This window comes from Globicephala melas, chromosome 2 (genome assembly GCF_963455315.2).
Source record: "Globicephala melas chromosome 2, mGloMel1.2, whole genome shotgun sequence".
NCBI classification, from domain to species: domain Eukaryota; kingdom Metazoa; phylum Chordata; class Mammalia; order Artiodactyla; family Delphinidae; genus Globicephala; species Globicephala melas.
Window position 1 is genome coordinate 27,322,871 of NC_083315.2, and position 25,968 is coordinate 27,348,838.

The 25,968-nt window shown below is 46.6% G+C and overlaps 1 protein-coding gene across 4 annotated transcripts in view; it reads right to left on the bottom strand.

The window, feature by feature from the left end:
• Positions 1 to 25,968, bottom strand: part of PFKP (phosphofructokinase, platelet) — a 77,953-nt gene that overhangs the window by 35,590 nt on the left and 16,395 nt on the right. For 2 of the 4 annotated variants that reach the window (XM_060293693.1, XM_060293695.1), the window contains 7 exons: positions 22,766 to 22,872; positions 10,647 to 10,724; positions 7,670 to 7,859; positions 6,251 to 6,416; positions 5,186 to 5,230; positions 4,891 to 4,999; positions 1,088 to 1,183 (listed from right to left, as the gene is read on the bottom strand). In XM_060293693.1, the coding sequence (XP_060149676.1) occupies positions 1,088 to 1,183; positions 4,891 to 4,999; positions 5,186 to 5,230; positions 6,251 to 6,416; positions 7,670 to 7,859; positions 10,647 to 10,724; positions 22,766 to 22,872 (791 nt within the window). The remainder of the gene's footprint in view (positions 1 to 1,087; positions 1,184 to 4,890; positions 5,000 to 5,185; positions 5,231 to 6,250; positions 6,417 to 7,669; positions 7,860 to 10,646; positions 10,725 to 22,765; positions 22,873 to 25,968) is intronic. The other 2 variants (XM_060293694.1, XM_030878324.2) reach the window with 2 other exon arrangements.

The following is a 25,968-nucleotide window of genomic DNA, read 5'->3' on the forward strand; positions in this document are numbered from 1 at the left end:
CTACCTCGCAAGTGAACATAAGTAACACAATTTTAAAAAAAACACTGTTTCTATAGCTTGTATTTCAAGCATATACTTTGTAAAAATCTAAACATTTCCCTGAAATCACCTTGAATTTGTAAGGTTGTATTTGAAAAGCATGACACAGTAAAATCAAAGCGTCCCCTCAGTCCAGGGCCCAGGTGAACCCAGCCAGTGGCCGGGACAGGCTACCTGCCTTGACTGGCCCTCATTTACTTTATAAAAATGATGGGGCTGGGTCACAGGAATTCCATGGTCCCTTTTGGCTCTAACATTCCACAATCCAATCTCAACTTCAGTTAAGTGGGAAGGAATATCTTTGCCCTGACTGTATTGATTACTTCTGTAAATACTGGCAGATGACTTTCACAGATATTTTGATAATCAGGTGAAAAGCTGGTCAGGGAATACGTAAAAGGCATCAGAGAAACCAACTTGCAAAGCCAAGGTGATGATGTCCTTTGCCCTGATGGGCGGCTTCCACCAGAGCCTGAGTCTGTCTCCCCAGCACTGTGTCCAGAACCTGCCCAGCTACCTGGGCAACCGGGGAGCACAGCAGATCCCTCCTGGGCCAGACAAGCCAGCACCCGCCGACCAAGCCCAACAGGACTCGGGCAACAGGATTGCGGGGTCGGCCTCCATGCAGGGTGGAGGAGCAGTGACTAAGGCCAGCCGAGCGGCTTTCTCTGTGAATAAGGCCATGCTCAGCTGATGCTCCAGTGGGAGACGGAACTCTGCTGACCTCCTAGCTCCTGGGCAGCCGCCACCCAGAGCTGGAACCTTCTAACCCCACCCGATTGCATTTCCTCTGTCTCTGTCGGGGGAGCCCGGGGCCTCTGGGAATATTCCCAACAGTATTCCAGAGGCAGGGGCTCACCAGAAGCCAGGAGCTGTATGATTCTGATGCCAATAAAGTTATGAGTCATTACGAAAATATTTTTAATGAACAAGAAGAACAAAAAAACTTTAAATAATAGCGCATGGTTCCAGACTCCCGCCCTGCCCGGGGTGTCTAAATCTCCCGTTTCTAGACAGGCTCGGGGGGTGAGAAGCCTGAGACACTCACCTCCTTGATTTGCTCAGAAGTGATGGCTCTGTTTTGGGTGTCAATGGCTCCTTCGGCCACAATGATGATGTTCAGTCTTTTTTTCCGGGCACGGTTCTAAGGAAACAAAAGATGAAATCCTCAAATGCCTAAACCATTCTTAACGACACAACAGGGGCCTCTACCCCACCTGAACTGGCCTCTCTCCAGGAAGAAATGGTCACCTGATTTCATAGGTGGTTCTTAAGGACACAGGCAGGTCAAGGTACCCTAGGTAAGCAGGTGGGACAGGACTGCAGACACAGAAGCTGCTGTGACATCACCACAGGCAGAGGCCAGCCCCCGCTGCCTTTGACCCCAACCCACGGACGGTGATGAGCTCCAAGGCTGGGCTCTCCGGGGAGGGGGCTCTCTACTGCAAACCAGGCCCGAGAACTCCCCCCGGAAGGCAGAGCTTCCTGCCACCTCACCTCAAGGAGGTTTGCACATAAGACCATACAGTTACAGAAATAATGGGGAATAAAAATCAGTGCTTAGGGCTTCCCTGGTGGTGCAGTGGTTAAGAATCTGCCTGCCAATGCAGGGGACACGGGTTCGAGCCCTGGTCTGGGAAGATCCCACACGCCGCGGAGCAACTAAGCCTGTGAGCCACAACTACTGAGCCTGCGCGTCTGGAGCCTGTGCTCCATAACGGGAGAGGCCGTGACAGTGAGAGGCCCACGCACTGTGATGAAGAGTGGCCTCCACTCACCGCAACTGGAGAAAGCCCTCCCACAGAAACAAAGACCCAACACAGCCAAAAATAAATAAATACATTTATTTTTAAAAAAAATCAGTGCTTAAAAACTGATTTTCGCCTTTGTGATGGGCAGCGCCAGCCCCAGGCCTGGGCAGGAGGGGCACAGAGGGGAATGTGGGCTCAGGCGGGGTCGGAGCCACCCTGCAGGAACAGCCAGGCTGGCAGCATCCAACACTGCGGTCCGCAGTGCTCCCAGGCTCACGGACAGCATCCTGTGATGCCTCAAATCACTCTCAGTGAGTCTGTTCTCCCTCAAGTCCCCAGTCAAGGACCCTCCTCTGGGGGGTGTGAGCTGTGTGGGGCAGTGAGCCCAGAGTGGGCAGCACCTGAGAATGTCAGCCAAGAGGGCTCGGCCCGTCCTGCATCACAAACACACATGCTGTCTTGTTGGTTTATGATAGATGTTAAATTTGCTACACTTTTTTTTTTTATTGGCCATACCGCGTGGCATGCAGGATCTTAGTTCCCCAACCAGGGATCGAACCAGTGCCCCCTGCAGTGAAAGGTCAGAGTCTTAACCACTAGACCACCAGGGAAGTCCCAAAATGTGCTACACTTTGAAGAACTTATTAATCAGAGTACTTTCTAAAAGTTATAAGGATATGCCAACAAGAATGATTATTTTAGCATCACTTGAAAGAGCAAAAATGGAAGTAATGACTGGTCCACAAATATGGAATTGGCCAAATAGCCATACTTCATCCATACAATACAATATTCCAAAGTGGCTAAAAAAAAAATAATGGGGTCGGGGTCATCCCTGGTGGCGCAGTGGTTAAGAATCTGCCTGCCAACGCAGGGGACGTGGGTTCAAGCCCTGGTCCAGGAAGTTCCCACATGCCACGGAGCAACTAAGCCCGTGCGCCACAACTACTGAGCCTGCACTCTAGAGCCTGCGAGCCACAACTACTGAAGCCCATGAGCCACAACTACTGAAGCCCATGAGCTACAACTACTGAAGCCCGCACGCCTAGAGCCCATGCTCCGCAACAAGAGAAGCCACCGCAATGAGAAGCCCGCACACCGCAACGAAGAGTAGCCCCTGCTCGCTGCAACTAGAGAAAGCCCCGGCACAGCAACGAAGACCCAACACAGCCAAAGATAAATAAATAAACTTACAAAAAAATAAAAAAATAATGGGGTCACCTATCCACTCAGGTGGGAAGACAGCCAGCTTGTCTGTGTAGTTCATTGACTGCCTCCTGGTCCCCCACCCGGATGGAGTCACTCATTCACTGAATCCTCACAAAATCTCTAAGGAGCAGCAGCATGACCACGAGTTACAGCTGAGGAACTTAGGACATGAAGAGGAGGTCGTCTGACCAAACATCATTTGCTCCATGGTTGGCAGAGCCAGGATCCAGCCCTGGGACTTCTGATACCCCTGAGTCCTTTCCAACTTTATACCGAAATGCCCATGATTGGGGGATGCTCTGGGGCTTGCTTCCTGGGCCAATTATCTGGTAAGGTGTTTAGAGAAACTCTCACAGTGCTACACTGATAACCAATAAAAATTAATGACAGGCACTACAACATCGAGTGTTTCCACCCAAGTGAGCTTAAGCCATTAGTCCTAACTCTGCCAGCGCTTAAGGGGGAATCCCAACACGTCCTAGCTGACAGGGCACTTTACAATGTCCGAAACTCAAGGAGGTTTGCAGATCAGACCACACAGTTACAGAAATAATGGAGAAACCTAAAAATCAGCCCCACGGCCTCACTGCTGATCTTCTGACCAGCCAGGCGCTTCCTCACAGCCAGGGTGCTTCCGGCTCTCTAAGGGCATTAGACCTTGGCCTGTGTAGTGTCACTGTCAACGAGGGCAGGGACTCGGGAGGAGAAGGGACAGATGCAGGGACAGGCACGTCCCTCAAGTAATGCCCCGTGGAATGGCAATTAAGTGGATGTCCTCAGCGCCACGATGAAGGACCTGCCTAACAGGAGGGCCAGTGCTCGGCTCCTGCAACCAGCCACGTACCTTCCCACACCAGCTGGCCGGCACAGCATGCCGCCCAGGTCCCCAGGTCAGAACCAAGAGATAATGAACTCGTTTGTTACTTCAATGGTCATAGTCATCCCTGGGACGTGCCCCTGGCCTGCTGCAGCCTAGAGCTCCAGCCTCAAAAGGGTGCATGATTCTTCCTAGTAAAAGGACAGCTTTACCAACAGTTTCTTACGGAGGTTCTGGGTCAGCAAAGCTTATTTGATTTGTTGCTGGAATTCCTTTCTTGGAACCCATCACTTTGAAGGCAATGGCCATATCTGAAGAAACGTGGGTCCTGGCTATATGCAATGTTTACGTGTTTGCTGAATGCAACAATAATTAACCTCTGCCATATGTTTACTTTATTGCCTATGGAACAGCGATAAGATGGTTATGAAAATAAGAGAAGGGAAATTCAATACGCTTTGGGATTTCTGTCCTGAATGCTAACCGTTGTTTTCTACGAGGCCTCGCATGCCTTAGTTAGAAGCCTTAACTAGAGGAAATCTGCCCGACACTGATATTCCACGGGGTGAAACACAAGCCCAACCCGCAGACAGAAGGAAGGAAAAGCCTGGCTCAGAGGAGACAGCAGGCCAACCCACAGCAAGGCCAGCATGGTGGGGACCCCACAGCGGAAGGAGCTGTCACCACGTGTGCCACACTGCAAGATGGGGGATTCGGATGGAGTCAACACACAGGTCTCCTGTCCCTGTCACGTGGGGTCAGGGAGGCAGCATGTTCCCCAGACCCTGGACTCTCACATCACCTCCTCTGTTTACAGTTGTAGCTGCTGCTTTGCACGAGAAACACAAAAGCTTCAGCTGTTTTCCCTCGAATCACTCTTTGCAACAGTGGGAGGTGGATGGATGCGTGAGGGGTCGAAGCCCCCAGCAACCAGCCTGAAGCCACTTTGAGCAGAAAGCTGTCACCTGTCTAAAACTCCATCCAAACCGAACATGCTAACAGCCACCGCAAATCACGGCCGGGGCAGCGCAACCAGAATCGCTGGCAGTTAAGAGAGGCGAAACGTGGGTTTACCTCTGAGAGTTTGATGCACATGTTTTCCTGCCAACCTTCTTCTGGTGGAGATTCTGGAAGGAACACCCAGTCGGCCCCACAGGCCAACGCACTCACCAGGGCCAGGTACCTGCACGGAGACAGCAATGACCTCGTGGGGCTGCTCAGGGCACCCTGAGCTCAGGGCCAGCCCCGGCAGACAGGACGCCGCTGGCTCCTCGGGAACCCTTCCTGGCACCTTCGTGCAAGGGTGCGGGGCCCCGCAGGGACTGTGCTATCGGTCCTCTCCATCCCCGTCACATCCGCATGTACGTACCCGCAGTGCCTCCCCATGACTTCCAGGACGAAGGTCCTCTGGTGGCTGGAAAAGAGATAAAGGAAACATCCACTTAGCACCACCGGGAAAGCAAACAGAAACGCCTGCTTTGTGTTTCCAGCAGGTACCTGAGCTGCCCCGCAAATGACCCACTTTCTACACAAGCAAATGCTATTGTGAGTGTGTTTCAAGCTCTTTCCAGCAAAGGGGCTGCAGCAGCGAGAAGCACCTCCCGGTTGTGTTTTATAGCAGGTGTGCTTGTGCCAGACACGCTCATGCTACCAGGACACGTGTGTGCTCTTCCCAAGACAACGGCTCTGCTGGGCAGCGTCAGCTGCTTCTTGGGCCACAACCGTGGGCTGGAGACCGCCCGCAGCAAGGCAGGACACGACAGTCACAGAGTCAGGTCCACACCCGGGGACCACAGCCTTTCCACAAATGGGAAACTAACCGCCACCAGTGACCCTGGGAACCCGAAGGGGACATGGTTTTCCACCGGTCGCAGTTCCACTGGGCGTGGCCCTGAGACAGTGGCAAGTGCCTCATCCACGAAATGGAGGCACGTGTTCCATTTCCTCTCTCACGTGGCTTTCGTGAAAGTGCTTCGGAAACCCAAGGGCTCCACAGAAGGCATTATGGTAAAGGTTCTGCCATGAGTCCACAGCACAGGGACAGAAGGTCTCTGCCTCATCTACATGCTGGGAAACCCACAGGTGAGAAGCGGAACAGGTGGGATGCTCGCCCAGCTCTGATGACAGCTGTGCAAACTCGGGGCTTTACTTTCTGTGATTCCTGCAGGAGAGCTTTGGGTGGGACTTTATGTACTGCTTTGTCTTTTTCTTTTTTCTAAATTCTCTCCAATGAACACTTTTTTCTTTTACAATTGGGAAGCAGTGACTTTTGAAAATTGAAAATAAAAAGTAAACCAATACAAAATTGTTTCTAATATCAAGTGACAAGGCTTGTGGAACCTTCCAGAGTGAGCACTGAGGTCTCCGCAGCCCATGTCTCAAGCCCAGGGCCGCCTGCCTGACCGCCCGCCCACCGGGTCCCCATGGCCACCACCTCTGGGCAGTTGTCATGATGGCGTCCACCACCTCGATGATGCGGTGCAGGGCAGAGTCCGTGCCGATAGTCATGTCGGTGCCGCAGAAGTCGTTGTCAATGGAGCCCACCATCCCCACCACGTTGAGGTACCCGTGCTTCTGCACCTCCTCCGTGTTGATCTTGCCTGTGGAGGGACAAGCCGCATGCCCAGGATGACACGGGGAGGGGGGAATGCACGCTTCGACATGGGTTTCCTACCCACTGCATCAGATCTGTACACGACCTGATCCTGCATACTGACGGAGAGAAAAGCCACACAAAGGTGGAGCTGGGGACAAGATAGGAGCAGTCATTTGACACCCAGACAAGAACACCGACCCAGGCGTAAAAATTAAAGGAAGGAAGGATCGCACGCTGCGATCGGTGGATACAATGACTTCTGTCTGGCAACGGCCTTGGAAAACGGCCTGGCTCCGAATAAGACATGTCACCACCCCAGACCTAAGTCTGAAAGAACATTGTACAACTGGTATATTGACTCCTTACAGGCCCATGGGGGCTAATTAGTTGGTAGAGATCTACTTAGCGCTCTCAGGAAAGACCACTGGGGATGGTAGAGCTGCTTAAATGGGACCAGAAAGGTCAAGGTCAAGGGGGAGGCAGCTATCCCTCTCCTGAGTTACCACCCCAGGCGCCTGTCTTACACCAGAGCACGGTGCAGAGACATCGTTAGGTCCTTTGCTGCTGGCGTCTGACAGCCCCTCTCCATTCCCCAAACAGATGTCACAGAACTTGGGGTCATCGCTTTAGCTCAAGTTTATGCTTTTCATAAGGTTGCTATTAGTTCAATTTGCTTCCACTGGCCATATTTTATATTAAAGTGGAATTTTGTAACAACATGTTTAAAAGACAAAAACCACAGAATATATAGGTTTCTTGAAAATCCCTTCCTATGATAAAGGACCATCCAGCAGCAGGTCGTTACCATCTAAATTTAAGTCTTGTAACAACTGATAGAAAGACCCCAGGGGAGCTGGGGGGGGGGCAGCCATGGGCGTCTGAGGACAGGTGTGAGCCAGAGCCACACACATGGCTGTTTGGCTTCGCCTCGAGCCTCTGACCCTCCTCTGTAAAGTGGGGATCGATACAAACCCTCTCAGATGGTTGTCACGAGCAGTGCACAAAACCGCCTATGTCAAAAGTGGAGCCATGCCTGGCACGTAGGGTGGCGGAATGAATGTTATTCTTATTACCGTTACTGTCATCATTTGAGGCACGAATATAAGTGCTGAGGTGGCGACTGTAAGATCTGCATCGCCACCAGCAGCAAATACCTCTGGGACAGTTAAGCAGGCAGAATGTATGAACTCAAAGCTCTCTGAGGGGATGGGGAGACAGAGCCCTACGAGAGTAATGTGCGTGCAGACAGAGACACACCCTCCCGGGCCAGCTCCTCCAGCAGCCCACTCCACTCCTTCCGGAAGATATTGGCCCCGGTGAGGCTCCCGTCCCCGCCGATCACACACAGGTTGGTGATGCCCAGCTGAAGCAAGTTATGAGCAGCCTTCAAGCGGCCTTCCCGAGAACGGAAGTCCTTGCAACGGGCGCTGCCAATAATGGTCCCTCCCTGGAAAAGAAAGAAAACCGTGTTTATCTATTTCCTCCCATTTGGACAGAAAGATGGACAGATTGGTGCATGTGAGTGCTGATGTAAAACCACAGGACTTTCAAGGCGTAGGTTTCCTTCCTTTTCATCTTTTGAATCGATCAACTGTGAAAGTTTAGAGTTTTCCCATTTTTAGCTCTACCCCAGAATTCAATGGCTAAAGACGCTGCATCATTCCCAAGGGAAACAGAGTAGGGGACGGAAACAAGGATGAACGGCAGCCATCAGCTAAATGCGTGGAGCTGAAGAGTCTGCAAGGTAACAACAGCTGTCCCGTGGGGAAGCTGCTCCAGCACAGGGAGGGCTGGACCCCGCACACTCTCTGAGCCTAAGACGGGCCCAAGGCCGGTCAACAGCCACAGCCAGAGAAGCACTGTGTCCAGCGGCCCCAGGTAATAAGACTCCCCTTCTGTTAGTCAGGGCTCCCCACAAGTGCCAGCAAAGTAGAAATCTGTGAGCCAAAGGGATTTATTTTTGCATGAGATCTGCCCCACCCCTCCCTGCCCACACCCCTTTTCAAGCTTAAATCTTAGCTGGATTATCCAAACTTCTGGGAGAGAGAAATCATGATTTTTCATACTTTGTTTTTCAAAAGCAAAGGATCCCTAGTTGTATATAGAAAAATTCAGGATGCCTTTACACAAACCCTGCACACACTGATAAAACTTCAGTTTGTGCATGACCTTCCAAGTGCACGCCTGCTTCATAAAGCAAGGTGCCCATCAGCAGAAGTGATCCTGGGTTAATGATGACGGTCAGTGTGACAGGGGTGACGTCAGGACCTGGCACAGCACCGGGAAGCCTGGGTAGAAGGTGCAGGGTGCAGAGCAAAGATAAGCCAGTCCTCTGGACTTTGATTTGACCAAGAGCGATTAGAGGGTCACATAATTTCTATCAACGGGAAGTCAGCAACCCATAAACATTGAGGAGATAACATGGACAGGGCCCCAGGAATGAAACCCAGGACCGAGTGGGTTGCAAAGAAGTGGATACCAGTCTCTCTGTCTCTCACACTCACTCTCACTCACACACACACACACCCCAACCATACTTGTATTTCGTATCTTTCTTCACAATCACCATAGTAGAGTGGAAATGCTCTCCTCACACGTGGGTTTCCTGTCTGGAATTCAGATGACAATGTCCTGACTTTTTGCAAATATTACTCTAAGTATCCATGGTTGTCCAACTTTCCTTCAGCCTCTTCCCAGGAGTAGTAGAGCAAAAAGCCTCAAGTGCAGACTTAAGAGTCTGTGACGGCATTTCAACTCACACCCCACTAGCATCCGCCCCCGCCCCCCCAGCTTTACTGAGATGCAACTGACATACAACATTTGTAAGTTTAAGGTGCACACTGTGATGATTTGATACATGTATATATTGTGAAATGATGACCACCATAAGATTAGTTAATACCTCTATCAATCCACATAGCTACCTTTCTGTGGCGAGAACCTTCGAATATATAATACAGCATGGTTATATTTTTAAAGTTATAGAACATGATAACTCAATATTGGTGCACATTGTGAAATGATCACCATGATCAAACTAATTAACACCTCCATCACCTCATCTGGTTACCTGTGTGTGTGTGTATGTGTGTGTGTGTGTTGAGAACATTAGTCTCTTAGCAACTTGCAAGTATATAATACGGTAGTGTTAACTACAGTCACCACACTGTACATTAGATCCAGAACTTATTCATCTTATAACTGGAAGCTTGTGTCCTTTGACCAGCACTTCTGCAACCCCCTCAGTCCCTGGCAATCACCATTCTACTCTGTTTCTCTTGAGATTGCCTTTTTTAGATCTATGTATCAGTGAGATCATGCAGGGTTTGTCTCTCTGTGTCTGGCTTGTTTCATGTAACATAATGTCCTCAATGTTGTCCTACATTGCTGGACTTCCTCTTTTACGGCCTAATAATATTCCGTTTATATCTATATACCATATTTTTTCATCCCTTCTTCTGTTGTACTAGCACCTTCAGAGGGAATGGGACCGATCTCTTTTCTTTCAATTAAAAAAATACTCAACATGAGTCACACATGAATACATACATTTCAAAAGATCAAATCGCAAGAGCTTTTCATGAAATGCATTCCTTCCATGTAATCTCTTTATTTCTCAACTGACTTGGAGTCTTCACTAAGCTACATTGTTGCAGGAATTTATTACGCATGAAATATTCAGGCAAGAGGTTCCTTTAAGTTCCACGTGAGCAACTGTTTCGCCTGAAGTGGTGATTACTTCATCCTTGTGCACACCAAGGAAATCAGCCCTGTCTGTGTCAGGGCAGAACAGGGATGCTGTGTTCCCACTAAATCCACAGCCCCTGGAGGCTGCCAGTCGGGATCTCTCCCATGCTTTGTCACACTGATGCCAAATGACTCCCAAAACCCAACAGGCAAGGAGATTTGCCACTAAACACACAGCGCCAACACACCAGAACCGCCTCAACGTTAATCTGCTCTAAAAAGATACCAGATCTCCCCCTTCAAGTGCCACTAGCCATCCCATGTAACTTTTTCTTGCAAGGATAATTCCTTAGTGTGCATGACGTAGAGCTTCTTAAAAATTTTAATTAAATGGCAAATTAAGAATGTTATCTTTCCATGCGAGTAGCTAAGAATGATGCCAGGCAGCACTTTAATCTGTTGTAGGTATTACTGGAGCATAAGCGCAAGAGGTTTCAAACCGAAGAGTTACTCAGAGAGAGAAGCAGGATGGAAGCTCAGCACGTACCACTTGCAGGATGCTGGAGACACTTTCCCAGTCGGCTTCCACAATGTTGCTGCCACCATCCACCATGCCCTGGTAACCCTGGGGGAGGGAAGGAACATCTTTTTAAGACTGGGTTCAACTGTGTTGAGACATTAACTGATCCACGAGTTACGTCAAATGGAAACTCCGATGACAATGAATCCAAATTCCTAAGAGCCCTATGGTGAGAGAACACAGCGTAACACTAGTGCTCCTTCCAAGCCCTACACTGTGGGAAAGACTCTTAAGTTTCAACTCCAACACTGGGAATTTCCACCCAGACTCCTCCAGAGTAGCACAGGGAGTCAGATAGTTTGCCTGGTGTCTACCGGCTCCTGAGAGATTGAAAAGGGACGTGTTTACCCTAACACTGTTGGTGACTCAACACAAACTCACGGAGAGCAGTGGTGTCAATCGCACCGCGTACAGGAAAGCATCTGCCGGGTAATCCACGACTCTCCACACACGTGAAATAGGGTCTAAAAGCACAGCTGGATGTCACCCCATCCTCATCTGCCTTACCTTCCAACTAGTGCCAGTTTACTACACTGAGAGGAGACCCTGAGTGAATCTGGACGACGATGCACATTTGACCAAAGACAATTACATTTCAACTCTAAATGCATCTCATTCTCCTCACAGATTGTCCAAGATCAAGAAGGATCCTGCGCCACAGCTAAGACTTGGCACGGCCAAATAAATACTTTTTTTTTTTTTTTTTAAAAAGGAATGACAGTAATGTTCATTTGCATCTCTATCTATGTGACTCACCTTCCAGGGCATTTACCCCTGAAAAGGAATAGGCATTAGCCATTTAGAAAAGTTTATCATAATAGATTATTGTTGTGGATTCCTATCTCCTGCCTAGTGAAAGTCAAGAGGGAAGGAAAAAAAGGAATATAGATTTTTAAAAATGAAACAGCCCATGGAGTATGGAGCAAAAATTAATCAACAGTGCAGCCACCTTTATGGGTGATCAATTTGCATATTTATAGGTGTAAAATTTCCAACAAAATATAATACATATTATATATGATATATGACATTATAATTCTTATGTATAGCACTATGTTATAAAATCTAACACTAGATTATAGACATTTATTTATATATTTCATATATAATATACACATATTATATATCATAAACTTTTGTAAATGAACCTGCCTCAGCTTCTCCCTTTTCTATTTGATTCCATGCTCGTTCCCTTTCCTAGCTGTCACATATTAACACAAGACTATACACACATGCACATATGTATTTATATATTGATACATTATATATAATAAACATCATTCATTATATACAGTATAATTATATTACACACATTATATTAATTACAATACAATACACATAATATCAATATTGTATAGAAATACATCTATACCCATGTGTGTGTGTACAGTCTAGTGCTACACACGTGACAGATGCTCCCTCGGCCTCAGGATGGGCTGGGACAGGGACTTCCACAGCCTGGCCTTCACGGAGAAGCAGTGGAACTTCCTCCAGACACACCTCGGTCCAACTCTAAGATCGCTTTTATCTTTCTGTCCCCATCTCCCTTCTTTCTGGAAACCGTAGACAGTGTACATTTTTAGCCTGTTCCATTTAAAGTACTGAGCCTGGTATGGCTGTTACCATGGAGGGCAAGGGTGACAAGCGTGAGTGTGATGTGATCCAGCACCCCCATCCCCCCGAGAGGGAGCACTTATCAGAGGTGTTGTTTAAGTTGCATCCCGGCATGTAAGCTACCTGGGACAGGCTGGCCCGCAGACCACCCTGCCGCTCCAGGAGTGGGAGCAAAACAAGGTCCTCTCCTCTTCTAAGTGGCCCCCAGGGAGCTTCTTTCCACAGAATATTAAAAATAGGTAGACAGGCAGATGATAGGCAGCTAGACAGTGGCGGACAGATAACCGACAGTAGGTGACAGGTGACTTGGATCAGAGATACTGGCAGAGGATAGACGGGAGAGAGAGGGAGAATGTGGCCTTAGGGCTGCCCTTTCAACAACCTCTCCCTCCTCCAGACTCCCAGGCCTCTGGTGGGAATGACGCTCACCCTGCATGCACAGGGCAACTGAACAAACCACAGTCAGTGGACGGTCCTTTCCAAGATGCCTGGGAGGCAGGGAAGGAGAAGGCGAGCAGCCCCGGGGCCTGGGGCCAAGTTTCAGACCTTCGGCTGCTGTGCTGACATGCACCCTAGAGGGAGGGGTGATGTTTAATCATCCAAACCCAAGTGCTTCTGAGAATGAGAGGAAACTTGACGGTAATTCAGTCCGAACAGCTGGCACAAAACCAGACCAACTCTGGCAGAGCAGGATGGGGAACTGGGCTGACCTGAAGGCCTTGACAAAACTGATAGTGAAAATCTTCTAATGCCTTCACACTGATAGCCACCGGGGAGATTTCTGCACACTCAGCCCTAGGTAAATAAAGAGACTAGGGAACCAGTCCCCTAGTCTCTTACAAGGATGCTTACAAGGATGACGTCGACATAGCTACAGGGTCAGGGACTGCCATGGGGCCGTGTCAGCCGTGCAGGTGACAGCAGCAACTTTTAGATGATTCCTGCAGCACCTGCTTCTTAGCCAAGCACCGGGACGGTTAGCTGCTTAATACCTGCCCAATGGGGAATGGAAACATTTCCTTTCCCTTGATTATTTCTGAGAATTTAAATACGGATCTAATAAAAAACATCTGCAAATCCCTTTGCTCCTACAGTGAGAACATGGCAAACCGTTCTCCAGACCGGAACGCTTATTCTGAGAAGTAAAATGTTCTCCAGAAAGAATCTGCTTATTTTGTGTAGCCTAAATACATACAATAAAGAAAGTGACTAAGAAAGTGGATGATTTTGCGAGTGTTGCACTCAAAGCAGCTCTCTATTGTGCCCATGGGCTGGGTCATAGGAAATGACTCACTCACTGTAGTTTGTGAAGTTGTTAGGCCCATGGAACATCTGAATAACAACTACCCACTACAGTTTTAAGTTGTCTTTTGCTAACACAGAAGATGTTACTAAGTGAGGGAGACTAGTTTTACACAAATGTACCATGATTTACAAATTCAGAGGAGGTTTTGCAAGTCTCCTTAGAAGGCTGAACACTCACTGTGACACAGCCAGAGCCCAAAATACTTTCTCAAATTCTGTTTCAGGATCCGCCTTCCGAGCCAGTTCTACGATTCACACAAGAAAGGCAAACCGTAAGACACTGGCAGCCACGCTTAGCTTTGGACCAAAAGTAACATTGTCTCGTTGGTCCTGGTTCATAAGGTGACCCCAGGAGACCCTCGGCTGGTTGTATCAAATCCAGCGCTGATCTGTCTAAGAATATGCCAGAGGCTCTGAAAACATCTTGACTTCTTGTCTGGGATTGTTTTGAGCAAAACAGGCACAGTCTCTCAAAGGATTATGTAGGAGACGCTGCCACATGTAGGGGTATTTATAGGCATTTGTTAAATCTGTTCTAAATAGGGTAAGAGTTAGTCCACCTGAGGGTGGCTTTCGCTTATAAGAAATCGCAGGTGAACTGTTTAAAATTAAAGACCCAGAGGGAAATTACGATCTTGCGCTATGGCAAAGTTGGCTTTTTAAAAAAATTTATTTTTAATTTATCTCATTCTGAGAGAAAAATTACAGTTTTATGCTATAACAAAGTTGGCTTTAAAAAATTTTTAATTTATCTTATTTTCATTTTTTCTGGGAGGTATACATCTATATATAATTATGGTATCACTAGTGTTTGCATTTGTCCAGACTCAAACCGTACATATTTACTATGTACAGTCCCTTGTATATTGATTATACTTTAATAAAACTTAAAAAAGATATTTGCAATATATACCAATTGAAGACAAAGGTGAAGGTGAAAGAAAATTACTGGTATTTTAACTCTGCCTGATGGCAACTTTGCCTTCATTTTTCTGATTACTTTCAAAGAGACGAAGTCTAATAGCCCGCCTCTAGTCCTTTCTACTTATAGCCCACTGAATTAGTTGAATTAAATACAGAAGCTTTAAGGTCAGTCCTTGCACTGAAGCCAGGTAAGATGCTTCTGCTCCGTTCAGTCTTGGCTTTTTGTTTCAGAAAACTGTCGGATGGGTCCCCATGTCTTCTCAACTTAGTGATGCTTTTCCCGAATCCTGGATTCTTCAGTCAGCAACTCTGTTTGAATGTCAAGCATTCCAAGGACCAGAGGAAACAATCGCTAAAAAGATAACAGTATCTAGAAAACACTTTGGAAGTGTGTTATCACTGACATTCAGAGACTTCTCCAGGGGTTCCAACTAAATACCTGTGTTTGTTTCCTACAGAATGAAGGTTTTCCAAGTTAATTCCTTAATAAATAAACTTTTCGCTTATAGGATTTAAGAGCCAGCACATAGAGGGGTTGGCTCTGACCTGCTCAAGGGTTAGTAAGTGCACTGTGCCGAGCCAGGTGTGAGTGCAGGAGAGACAGGCGGTGACGGCTCTCCATGCTGATGGTTTTCAAGGTTTGGGAATCATGAGTTTATTCAGCGCATAGGAGACTCATGCACAGAACCTCAGATCACACACTTCCTCCCTCACCCAGAGCCTGCTCGGCCCCCACTAGGTTCTAAATGCACAGACGCCCTGGTCCAGGGAACCAGGTCACTCCTGCGTGCTGATTTCACAGCTTTGGGGAAAATGCCTTTGGGTTTGTCCTTGGTGAGATGTGGTCAACTCCAAACTTCTGAACAGGTTACAACACTACGAGTCATGGTACAGCCCTGAACTTTGTGCTTTTGGAAACCCAATGATTTATTGAGCCCTCTGGTGCTATTAGATTTCTTTAAGCCAAAGCTCATAATACACAGTTCCTGGTATGTTATAAACCAAAAGTCACAGCAGGACAAAGCCAGTCGCATAAGCCAGCCCTCTTCTCTCAGTGAATTATGTACTTAATTAGTGGTATCAGCTGGCAGGGCAGAGGCAGGGAGGGAGGAGATCTTTTTTGCAACTTGGGCACTAAAATGGTTCCTAGAACTAGGTGGTCTAAGCCCAAGGCAGATGTTGACGGTGTGAGGATCAAGCCAGATCACATGGGAAGGATTCAGCTGGACCTGGCAGGGGGCAGGCATGCAGTTAAAAAGGGTGCTCAGGGGGCTTCCCTGGTGGCGCAGTGGTTGAGAGTCTGCCTGCTAATGCAGGGGACACGAGTTCGGGCCCTGGTCTGGGAGGATCCCACATGCCACGGAGCAACTGGGCCCGTGAGCCACAACTACTGAGCCTGCGCGTCTGGAGCCTGTGCTCCATAACAGGAGAGGCCACGACAGTGAGAGGCCCGCGCACTGCGATGAAGTGTGGCCCCCGCTTGCCACAACTAGAGAAAGCCCTTGCACAGAAAGGAAGACCCAACACAGCCAAAAATAAATAAATTAATTAATTTTTTAAAAAAAGAAAAAAAAGAAAGGAAGGTAGCAAGTAGAGAGTATCTATAAAAAAAAAAAAGGTGCTCAGGGCCGTAAGAGTTCACTCTTCCAGGCGTGCATAAGCCAGCCTGCCACCAAGAAGGTAGGTCTCACCCTGCATTCCCCAGGTCATCCACCTTTTGTGAATTAATTTAAAGAACTCAACCAATCCAGCAAGGGGCACGTCAGCCAAAGGGCCAGGCGGCACCGCCTCTCTCCCAGCTGCACAGAGAAGCTTCTACCTATACCTTCCAGCATCGCCGTTACAATTTTTAGACAGGCGGTTAGTGGTTAAGGAGTTCTGTCTTTCAACAAGTTAAAATGCAGAAATGGTACGTGTAAAACCTCAAGGAAATGAGACAACTTGATTCTGGTCACCTCTCTTGGCCTTCACAGAACTATTGGGGCACAGGTGAGGGTGGTGACTGCAGGCGAGAGCAAAGGGGTGACAAAGCCAGACACGTCCCCAAAGTTGACCTTCTAACCTGCTCTCTGTGCGGGTGGGTGGCTTTACCATCTGTCCTGCCCACACATCCCAGGATCACAGGACACCCAGCAAAGCCACCTGCGTCTCCCTCCCTCCCTCCCTCCTGCTCGAATCCCCTGCAGGGACGAGCCCGGGGTTCCGACAGAAGAGCGGAGGTGGTGGTGGGATGAACTGGGAGATTGGGATTGAGATATATGCACTAATATGTATAAAATAGATAACTAATAAGAACCTGCTGCATAAAAAATAAATAAAATAAAATAAAATTTAAAAAAAAAGAGCGGAACCTCAGCTTCTGGGCAGGACTGCCCATGCTGCCCTCGCTGGGAAAGTGAGTTTTTGTTGTCCTTTGGTCACAATGTGACATTTCTCACTTGAAAAATTGTGAAAGCGGGCAGCTCACCATATACAAGAAGAAAAATAATGTGCCTTTGTGGCAAACAGAGGCAAGGAAGGGAGACAGGGTACCAGTCTATTAACTGACAGCTAAAGCTTGCTCATCATCATAGGATGCCAGGCCGGGATGCTCAGGGCCCTGACCAAGTACAGCTCAGATTCCAGGCTGGTCCGAGAGGGACCCAGGGCTCCCGTGAGAAAGCCGCTCACTGGACCTCCTGTGATGGCCGAGGAGACCAGAACGTTAGCTCCTAATCTTGTTCTGATGTCCCTGTTCTTTTACAGTAGGAAGTCCTGACTCACCTCACCCATTTAGAATGTGTTGTTTGTAATAAGAAGATTAGCTGCTGAAAGTGATGCTCTACTCCTAACCTTTCTTCAATGGGTGACGATGGGTGGGCCTGATATTCACAAATGCTGGGCTTGAGGAGGGCCAAGCCGTTACGAGTTCTTTTAAAGAGGAAAGACTTTTAAGTTAGTCATAGATAAAGAGCTATAATAAGAATAATGACTTCTTTTAATCTGCAGGAAAATCTGCACCTAATAGGATGTTGACCCTGCATATTAAATGAAACACATCTAGACTATTTCTGTAGCCGAGATCAGAGCAGGTAACTTAAGGACTCTCCCCACCCTGATTCTCATCCACCTAAACCTGGGACAGTCCACCCTGAGCACAGTCTTCTGCAAAAGGTATGTGATGTACTCGCCCTCACTGTCTCCAAGAAGCTTAAGGCACCTGTACCTAAGGAAAACCCCTATCTTAAAAGGAAAAAACAAATAAATCTACAAGTGGCTTGGTAGGTGGAAAGAACGGGTTAATCCACACCCCACCCCAACCCTCCCCGGAATGGCGCCCAAGGGCTGGCATGTATCACACGTAGACTTGTTCCAGATTTACAGCAGGCCCAGTGGCAGCCAGACAGAACAAATCCCGTGCCAGACCTTTAGCAGAAATACCAGTGTTTTCCGATCAATATGCTTCCCACATGCTTTCTACTCAAGAAAAAGCCAAAAAACCTCCATTTAAATAATTGATGCTGACCTGTTTAACTGGTTTGATGTTGGTAACCTGGAAAGCTCTAGCTGAACTTAGAAACTAGACTAGGCATGGACAAATGTGTTGGATAAATTACCAAATGATTCTTTAAAAAAAACCACACAAAACCAAACGTCTTCTAAATTTGAGCCCCAGTGGGTATAGGATGGTGGTCCCCAACTAGAGGACATCTGCTGACATCTGGAGACATTTCTGGCTGTCACTGCTGTGGGCTTGGGGGTGGTCCTGGCTTCTGGTGGGCAGAGGCTCTAACCAGGGTGCACAGCCCAGCACCTGCACCCCCCCAGATCCTCCAGCTGCAGGTGCCAACACTGCTGCGGCCAGGAAGGAAGCCATGCCCGACGGGATGTGACCCAGACTGCAGACATGTGGACGTCCACAGTCCTGAGACGGTCCACAGGGAAGTGATTCACCTGAGCCCCTAGTTCTGTGCCTGGTAACAACCAGAGGAGTCGAAGGCACCTGTAGCATCATGGCCCCCTTGCCCGGTTTGTGCACAGATTTTTTCCAAGTGCAGGAAGGGTAAATATGATTTTCACCAGACAGATGAGGAAGCAGGGCCAGGTTAACGTGTTGATTCCCAGCCATTGGCTACATATGTGGGTCCACAATCGCTTCCCCAAACCCTAGGGGCGGGAAGTGTGCCAGAATTTTGAAGGCTGGGATTTTAAGAAGCAGTATGGACATTACGTGTCACCTGGCACTGTCAGCAGCGTGAACAAGCCTCCCCATTCCCCTCCTGCCCCCTCCACCGCCCCGGGGACAGTCACACTAGAGGGCGAGTCCGGGTTACATGCAGCTCCACCAAGGATTGCTGCCCAAATGAGTTCGGGAAAAACTGGCAGGTTTTAGAGATTTTTGGATTCCAGAATTACAGATGCAGAGTCGTTACACCTGTAGTGAAGGGATGATTGGATTTAGGGAGATAATGTTGATACTGTCAGTGCCCAGGCCCTGGGTTGAGTGATCCCTGAGGCAAGGCTGACACTGAGGACCCCCTTCCATGGGGACGTAAACAACAGGCCCTGTTCACTAGAATCACTCTTTTTGGGGTGGGGAGGGGGTGTCATGAGAAGCACGGCATCACCTCCTAACAGGCGATTTCGGATCAATTGTGTCCACCTCTAGGCTGTTTCTATTTCCCTCCAGAACATACGGACCTCAAAGTTCTGACCATTCCTAAGGCCGACCCACAAAGGCTGTGCTCAGTTGGATGCTCTGAGATGCCCGTAAAGCGGTTATCGTGAGAATCAGACTCACTCCGATGCTGCTCCACACAAGGGTTCTCTTTGGCATCTTCCTGATGGAGGAACCACAGAATTCCCTGCTCCCTTAAAGGAGGTGTATCTGTTCAGACTCAGGATGCCTTACGGCCCACCTGAGGGTGGGCAGGAAGCGGGGCTCCCACCGGCCGACCGTCCCCTCACCCCCACTCACCCTCATCCTGAGAGGACGTGAAGAGTGCAGCCCCAGGACATCAGGAATAGGATCCCCGTTACCCATGAGTAAAGTGGGCCCAGGAGCCCTTTCTGGTTGGCAACGTGGGAATAAGTCTGGCTTCTCTGTGTCGAGATTTCTCCAAAGTGAGCCCAAATGTTCTTAAAAGGGAGTCCAAGTGTTGGTAGGCTCAGTCCCACCTGATACATCCCCCTTCAATTCCTTCATTTTGAAATGTACAAAGTCTGGTAGGTATAAGTCAAAATATACCACAATGTCCCCAGAATACAGACACAGCCGCAGGACACAGTGCCAATAAAAAACTAAAACCAAAACAAATCAAAAACAACAAAACCCTTTGATCTGAGAAAGATGATGTAAAGTTGACCAGGCACTACATTGGTTGCAGTACCCACAGATGCCCCACCCCCCGACTCCTCTCACCGACTTTCATGCCAAACACAGATGTGGCCCTTGGTTTAAGGCAGGGCATCACTGACTCTCGGCATCCCTGACGCATCCCACGCGATGTGGCATGTTGAGCAGCATCCCTGGCCCACGAGATGCCAGTGGCACCACCAGCCCCCTAATAACGGGACGATCAAAGACTGTCTCCAAGGCACCAATGTCTGGGGGTGAGACATGCCCCCATCACTGGTTTGATGGGGGTGTGAGCTCCCATCTCAGCCCTGCCAGCACCGAGGACTGACACAGAGAAACTGAACCACCCACAACCAGTCCGCTTCCTCAATGAAGTAACTAAACCGACTTCCTTCCCTTCCTTCCTGGACCTGCAAGTTGGTCTTGAAGATCAAATGAGTCACTGTAGGGATGAAACTGCATCCCCGCCAGGGAGGCAACAAGAAGGGCAGTGGGCTAGGTGATCAAAGGTTTCCTGGGGAACAGGCTGCAAACCGGAAGCCTAAGGATATTCGTCTACTGCAAGTCTGAAAGCATTTTGTTACTCAGAACAGAAAAGCCTGATCTAAGGGTGCTCCACCCTCAGATGTTTAAAGCACGTTCACTCATCAGGCCAGCCTGGGGTGCCTTCTCTCAATTTCTAGGGCAGAGCAACCCCTCCCCAAAGTAAAATAAAACAAAAAGGCAGAGGAAACTGTATGCCAGGCACACTCTCCAGTAGCAGCAGGAAAAGAATCAGCTTCAAGGTCAGAGGAAGGGGAAGAAGCAAGGTACGCGAGTTCATCACGGTGGCTAACGTGCTCCCTCCATGTTAATGGTGGGGCCATGGCTGCCAGGCAAGGCCCAGGACAGACGGGCATGAGGGCAGTTTGACCCTAAACATATCCCAATAGAAAACAACAAAACTATAGCTCTATAAAGGCTTTGATAAGACCCACTGTTTCAACATTGTCCAAATCAGGTGAATACAAACCCCAAGCCCACAGAAACACAGTTTTAAAAAGCAAACCGGGAGGAGGAACCAAGATGGCGGAGTAGAAGGACGTCCTCTGACTCCCTCTTGCGAGAACACCAGAATCACAACTAGCTGCTGGACAATCATCGACAGAAAGACACTGGAACTCACCAAAAAAGATACCCCACAACCAAAGACAAAGGAGAAGCCACAATGAGACAGTAGGAGCGGCGCAATCACAGTAAAATCAAATCCCATAACTGCTGGGTGGGTGACTCACAGACTGGAGAACACTTATACCACAGAAGTCCACCCACTGGAGTGAAGGTTCTGAGCCCCACGTCAGGCTTCCCAACCTGGGGGTCCGGCAACGGGAGGAGGAATTCCTAGAGAATCAGACTTTGAGGCCTAGTGGGAATTGATTGCAGGACTTCGACAGGATTGGGGGAAACAGAGACTCCACTCTTGGAGGGCACACACAAAGTAGTGTGTGCATTGGGACCCAGGGGCAGGAGCAATGACCCCAGGGGAGACTGAACCAGACCTACCTGCTAGTGTTGGAGGGTCTCCTGCAGAGGCAGCGGTGGAGGGGGGGGAAGTTTGTGGCTCACCATGGGGACAAGGACACTGGCAGCAGAAGTTCTGGGAAGTAATCCTTGGCGTGAGCCCTCCCAGAGACCAGCATTAGCCCCAACAAAGAGCCCAGGTAGGCTCCAATGTTGGACTGTCTCAGGCCAAACAACCAACAGGGAGGGAACCCAGCCCCACCCATCAATAGTCAAGTGGATTAAAGTTTTACTGAGCTCTGCCCACCAGAGCAACAGTCAGCTCTACCCACCCCCAGTCCCTCCCATCAAACCTCTTAGATAGCCTCATCCACCAGAGGACAGAGAGCAGAAGCAAGAAGAACTACAATCCTGCAGCCTGTGGAACAAAAACCACATTCACAGAAATACAGACAAGATGAAAAGATAGAGGGCTATGTACCAGAAGAAGGAACAAGATAAAACCCCAGAAAAACAACTAAATGAAGTGGAGATAGGCAACCTTCCAGAAAAAGAATTCAGAATAATGATAGTGAAGATGATCCAGGACCTCGGGGGGTGGGGGGGAACAATGGAAGCAAAGATCGAGAAGATGCAAGAAATGTTTACCAAAGACCTAGAAGAATTAAAGAACAAACAAACAGGTGAACAATACAATAACTGAAAACTACACTAGAAGGAATCAATAGCAGAATAACTGAGGCAGAAGAACGGATAAGTGACCTGGAAGACAGAATGGTGGAATTCACTGCCAAGGAAAAGAATAAAGAAAAAGACTGAATAGAAATGAAGAAAACCTAAGAGACCTCTGGGACAACATTAAATGCAACAACATTTGCATTATATGGGTCCCAGAAGGAGAAGAGAGAGAGAAAGGACATGAGAAAATACTTGAAGAGATTATAGCTGAAAACGTCCCTAACATGGGAAAGGAAACAGCCACCCAAGTCCAAGAAGCAGGGCAAGTCCCATACAGGATAAACCCAAGGAGAAACATGCCGAGACACCTAGTAATCAAATTGACAAAAATTAAAGACAAAGAAATTAAAGACAAATTGACAAAAATTAAAGACAAAATTAAAGACAAAAATTAAAGACAAAGACAAAAATTAAAGAAAGAAAGCTTATTGTAAGCAGCAAGGGAAAAATGACAAATAACATACAAGGGAACTCCCATAAGGTTAACAGCTGATTTTGCAGCAGAAACTCTACAAGCCAGAAGAGAATTCAGTACCACCAAACCAGCTCTTCAACAAATGCTAAAGGATCTTCTCTAAGTGGGAAACACAAGAGAAGAAAAGGATCTACAAAACAAACCCAAAACAATTAAGAAAATAGTCATAGGGACATACATATCAATAATTACCTTAAACGTGAATGGATTAATTGCTCCAACCAAAAGACACAGCCTTGCTGAATGGATACAAAAACAAGATCCATATATATGCTGTCTACAGGAGACGCACTTCAGACCTAGGGACACATAGAGACTGGAAGTGAGGGGATAGAAAAAGATATTCCATGCAAATGGAAATCAAAAGAAAGCTGGAGTAGCAATACTCATATCAGATAAAATAGACTTTAAAATAAAGAATATTACAAGAGACAAGGAAGGACACTACATAATGATCAAGGGATCAATCCAAGAAGAAGATACAACAATTATAAATATATATGCACCCAACATAGGAGCACACCAATACATAAGGCAACTGCTAACAGCTATAAAAGAGGAAACTGACAGTAACACAGTAATAGTGGGGGACTTTAACACCTCACTTACACCAATGGACAGATCATCCAAAATGAAAATAAAAAAGGAAATAGAAGCTTTAAATGACACAATAGACCAGACAGACTTAACTGATATTTATAAATATTTAAATATTTATAAATATTTATATTTATAATATAAATATTTTTATTTATAATATAATTATTTATATTTCCATCCAAAAACAGCAGATTACACTTTCTTCTTAAGTGTGCATAGAACATTCTCCAGGATAGATCACATCCTGAGTCACAAATCAAGCCTGAGTAAATTTAAGAAAATTGAAATCATATCAAGCATCTTTTCTGACCACAACACTATGAGATTAGAAATCAATTACAGGGAAAAGAACGTAAAAAACACAAACACATGGAGGCTAAACAATACGTTACTAAATAACCAAGAGATCACTGAAGAAATCAAAGAGGAAATCAAAAATTACCTAGAGACAAATGACAATGAAAACATGACAATCCAAAACCTATGGGATGCAGCAAAAGCAGCTCTAAGAGGGACGTTTATAGCTATACAAGCCTACCTCAAGAAACAAGAAAAATCTCAAATAAACAATCTAACCTTACACCTAAAGGAACTAGAGAAAGAAGAGCAAACAAAACCAAAAGTTAGTAGAAGGAAAGAAATCATAAAGATCAGAACAGAAATAAATGAAATAGAAACAAAGAAAACAACAGCAAAGATCAATAAAACTAAAAGCTGGTTCTTTGAGAAGATAAACAAAATTGATAAACCATTAGCCAGACTCATCAGGAAAAAGAGGGAGAGGACTCAAATCAATAAAATTAAGAGATGAAAAATGAGAAGTTACAACAGACACCGCAGAAATACAAAGCATCCTAAGAGACTACTACAAGCAACTCTATGCCAATAAAATGGACAACCTGGACGAAATGGACAAATTCTTGGAAAGGTATAACCTTCCAAGACTGAACCAGGAAGAAACAGAAAATATGAACAGACCAATCATAAGTAATGAAATTAGAACTGTGCTTAAAAATCTTCCAACAAACAAAAGTCCAGGATCAGATGGCTTCACAGGTGACTTCTATCAAACATCTAGAGAGGAGCTAACACCTATCCTTCTCAAACTCTTCCAAAAAATTGCAGAGGAAGGAACACTCCCAAACTCATTCTATGAGGCCACCATCACCCTGATACCAAAACCAAACAAAGATACTACAAAAAAAGAAAATTACAGACCAATATCACTGATGAGTATAGATGCAAAAATCCTCAACAAAATACTAGCAAACAGAAACCAACAGCACATTAAAAGGATCATACACCATGATCAAGTGGGATTTATCCCAGGGATGCAAGGATTCTTCAATATATGGAAATCAATCAATGTGATACACCATATTAACAAATTGAAGCAGAAAAACCATATGATCATCTGAATAGATGCAGAAAAAGCTTTTGACAAAATCCAACATCGATTTATGATAAAAACTCTCCAGAAAGTGGGCATAGAGGGAACCTACCTCAACCTAATTAAGGCCATATATGACAAACCCACAGGAAACATCATTCTCAGTGGTGAAAACCTGAAAGCATTTCCTCTAAGATCAGAAACGAGACAAGGATGTCCACTCTCACCACTATTATTCAACATAGTTTTGGAAGTTCTAGAAAAAGATCTAAAAGGAATCCAAATCAGAAAAGAAGAAGTAAAGCCGTCACTCTTTGCAGATGACATGATACTATACATAGAGAATCCTAAAAATGCCACCAGAAAACTACTAGAGCTAATCAATGAATTTGGTAAAGTTGCAGGATACAAAATTAATGCACAGAAATAAACCCACGCACCTATGGTCAACTAATCTATGACAAAGGAGGCAAAGATATAAAATGGAGAAAAGAATGAAATCACAACACTCCCTAACACCATACACAAAAATAAACTCAAAATGGATTAGAGACCTAAATGTAAGAATGGACACTATAAAACTCTTAGAGGAAAACACAGGCAGAACACTCTGACATAAATCACAGCAAGATCTTTTTTGATCCACCTCCTGGAGTAATGGAAATAAAAACAAAAATAAACTAATGGGACCTAATGACACTTCAAAGCTTTTGCACAGCAAAGGAAACCACAAACAAGACGAAAAGACAACCCTCAGAATGGGAGAAAATATTTGCAAACGAGTCAATGGACAAAGGATTAATCTCCAAAATATATAAACAGCTCATGCAGCTCAATATTAAAGAAACAAACAACCCAATCCAAAAATGGGCAGGAGACCTAAATAGATATTTCTCCAAAAAAGACATACAGGTGGCCAAGAAGCACATGAAAAGCTGCTCAACATCACTAATTGTTAGAGAAATGCAAATCAAAAGTACAATGAGGTCTCTCCTCACACCAGTTAGAATAGGCATCATCAGAAAACCTACAAACAACAAATGCTGGAGAGGGTGTGGAGAAAAGGGAACCCTCTTGCACTGATACAGTCAATATGGAGAACAGTACGGAGTTTCCTTAAAAAACTAAAAATAGAATTACCATATGATCCAGCAATCCCACTACTGAGCATATACCCACAGAAAACCAGAATTCAAAAAGACACATGCACCCTAACGTTCCATTGCAGAACTATTTACAATAGCCAGGTCATGGAAGCAACCTAAATGCCCATCAACAGACAAATGAATAAAGAAGATGTGGTACATATATACAATGGAATATTACTCAGCCATAAAAAGGAACGAAATTGAGTCATTTGTTGAGACGTGGTGGATCTAGAGACTGTCATACAGAGTGAAGTCAG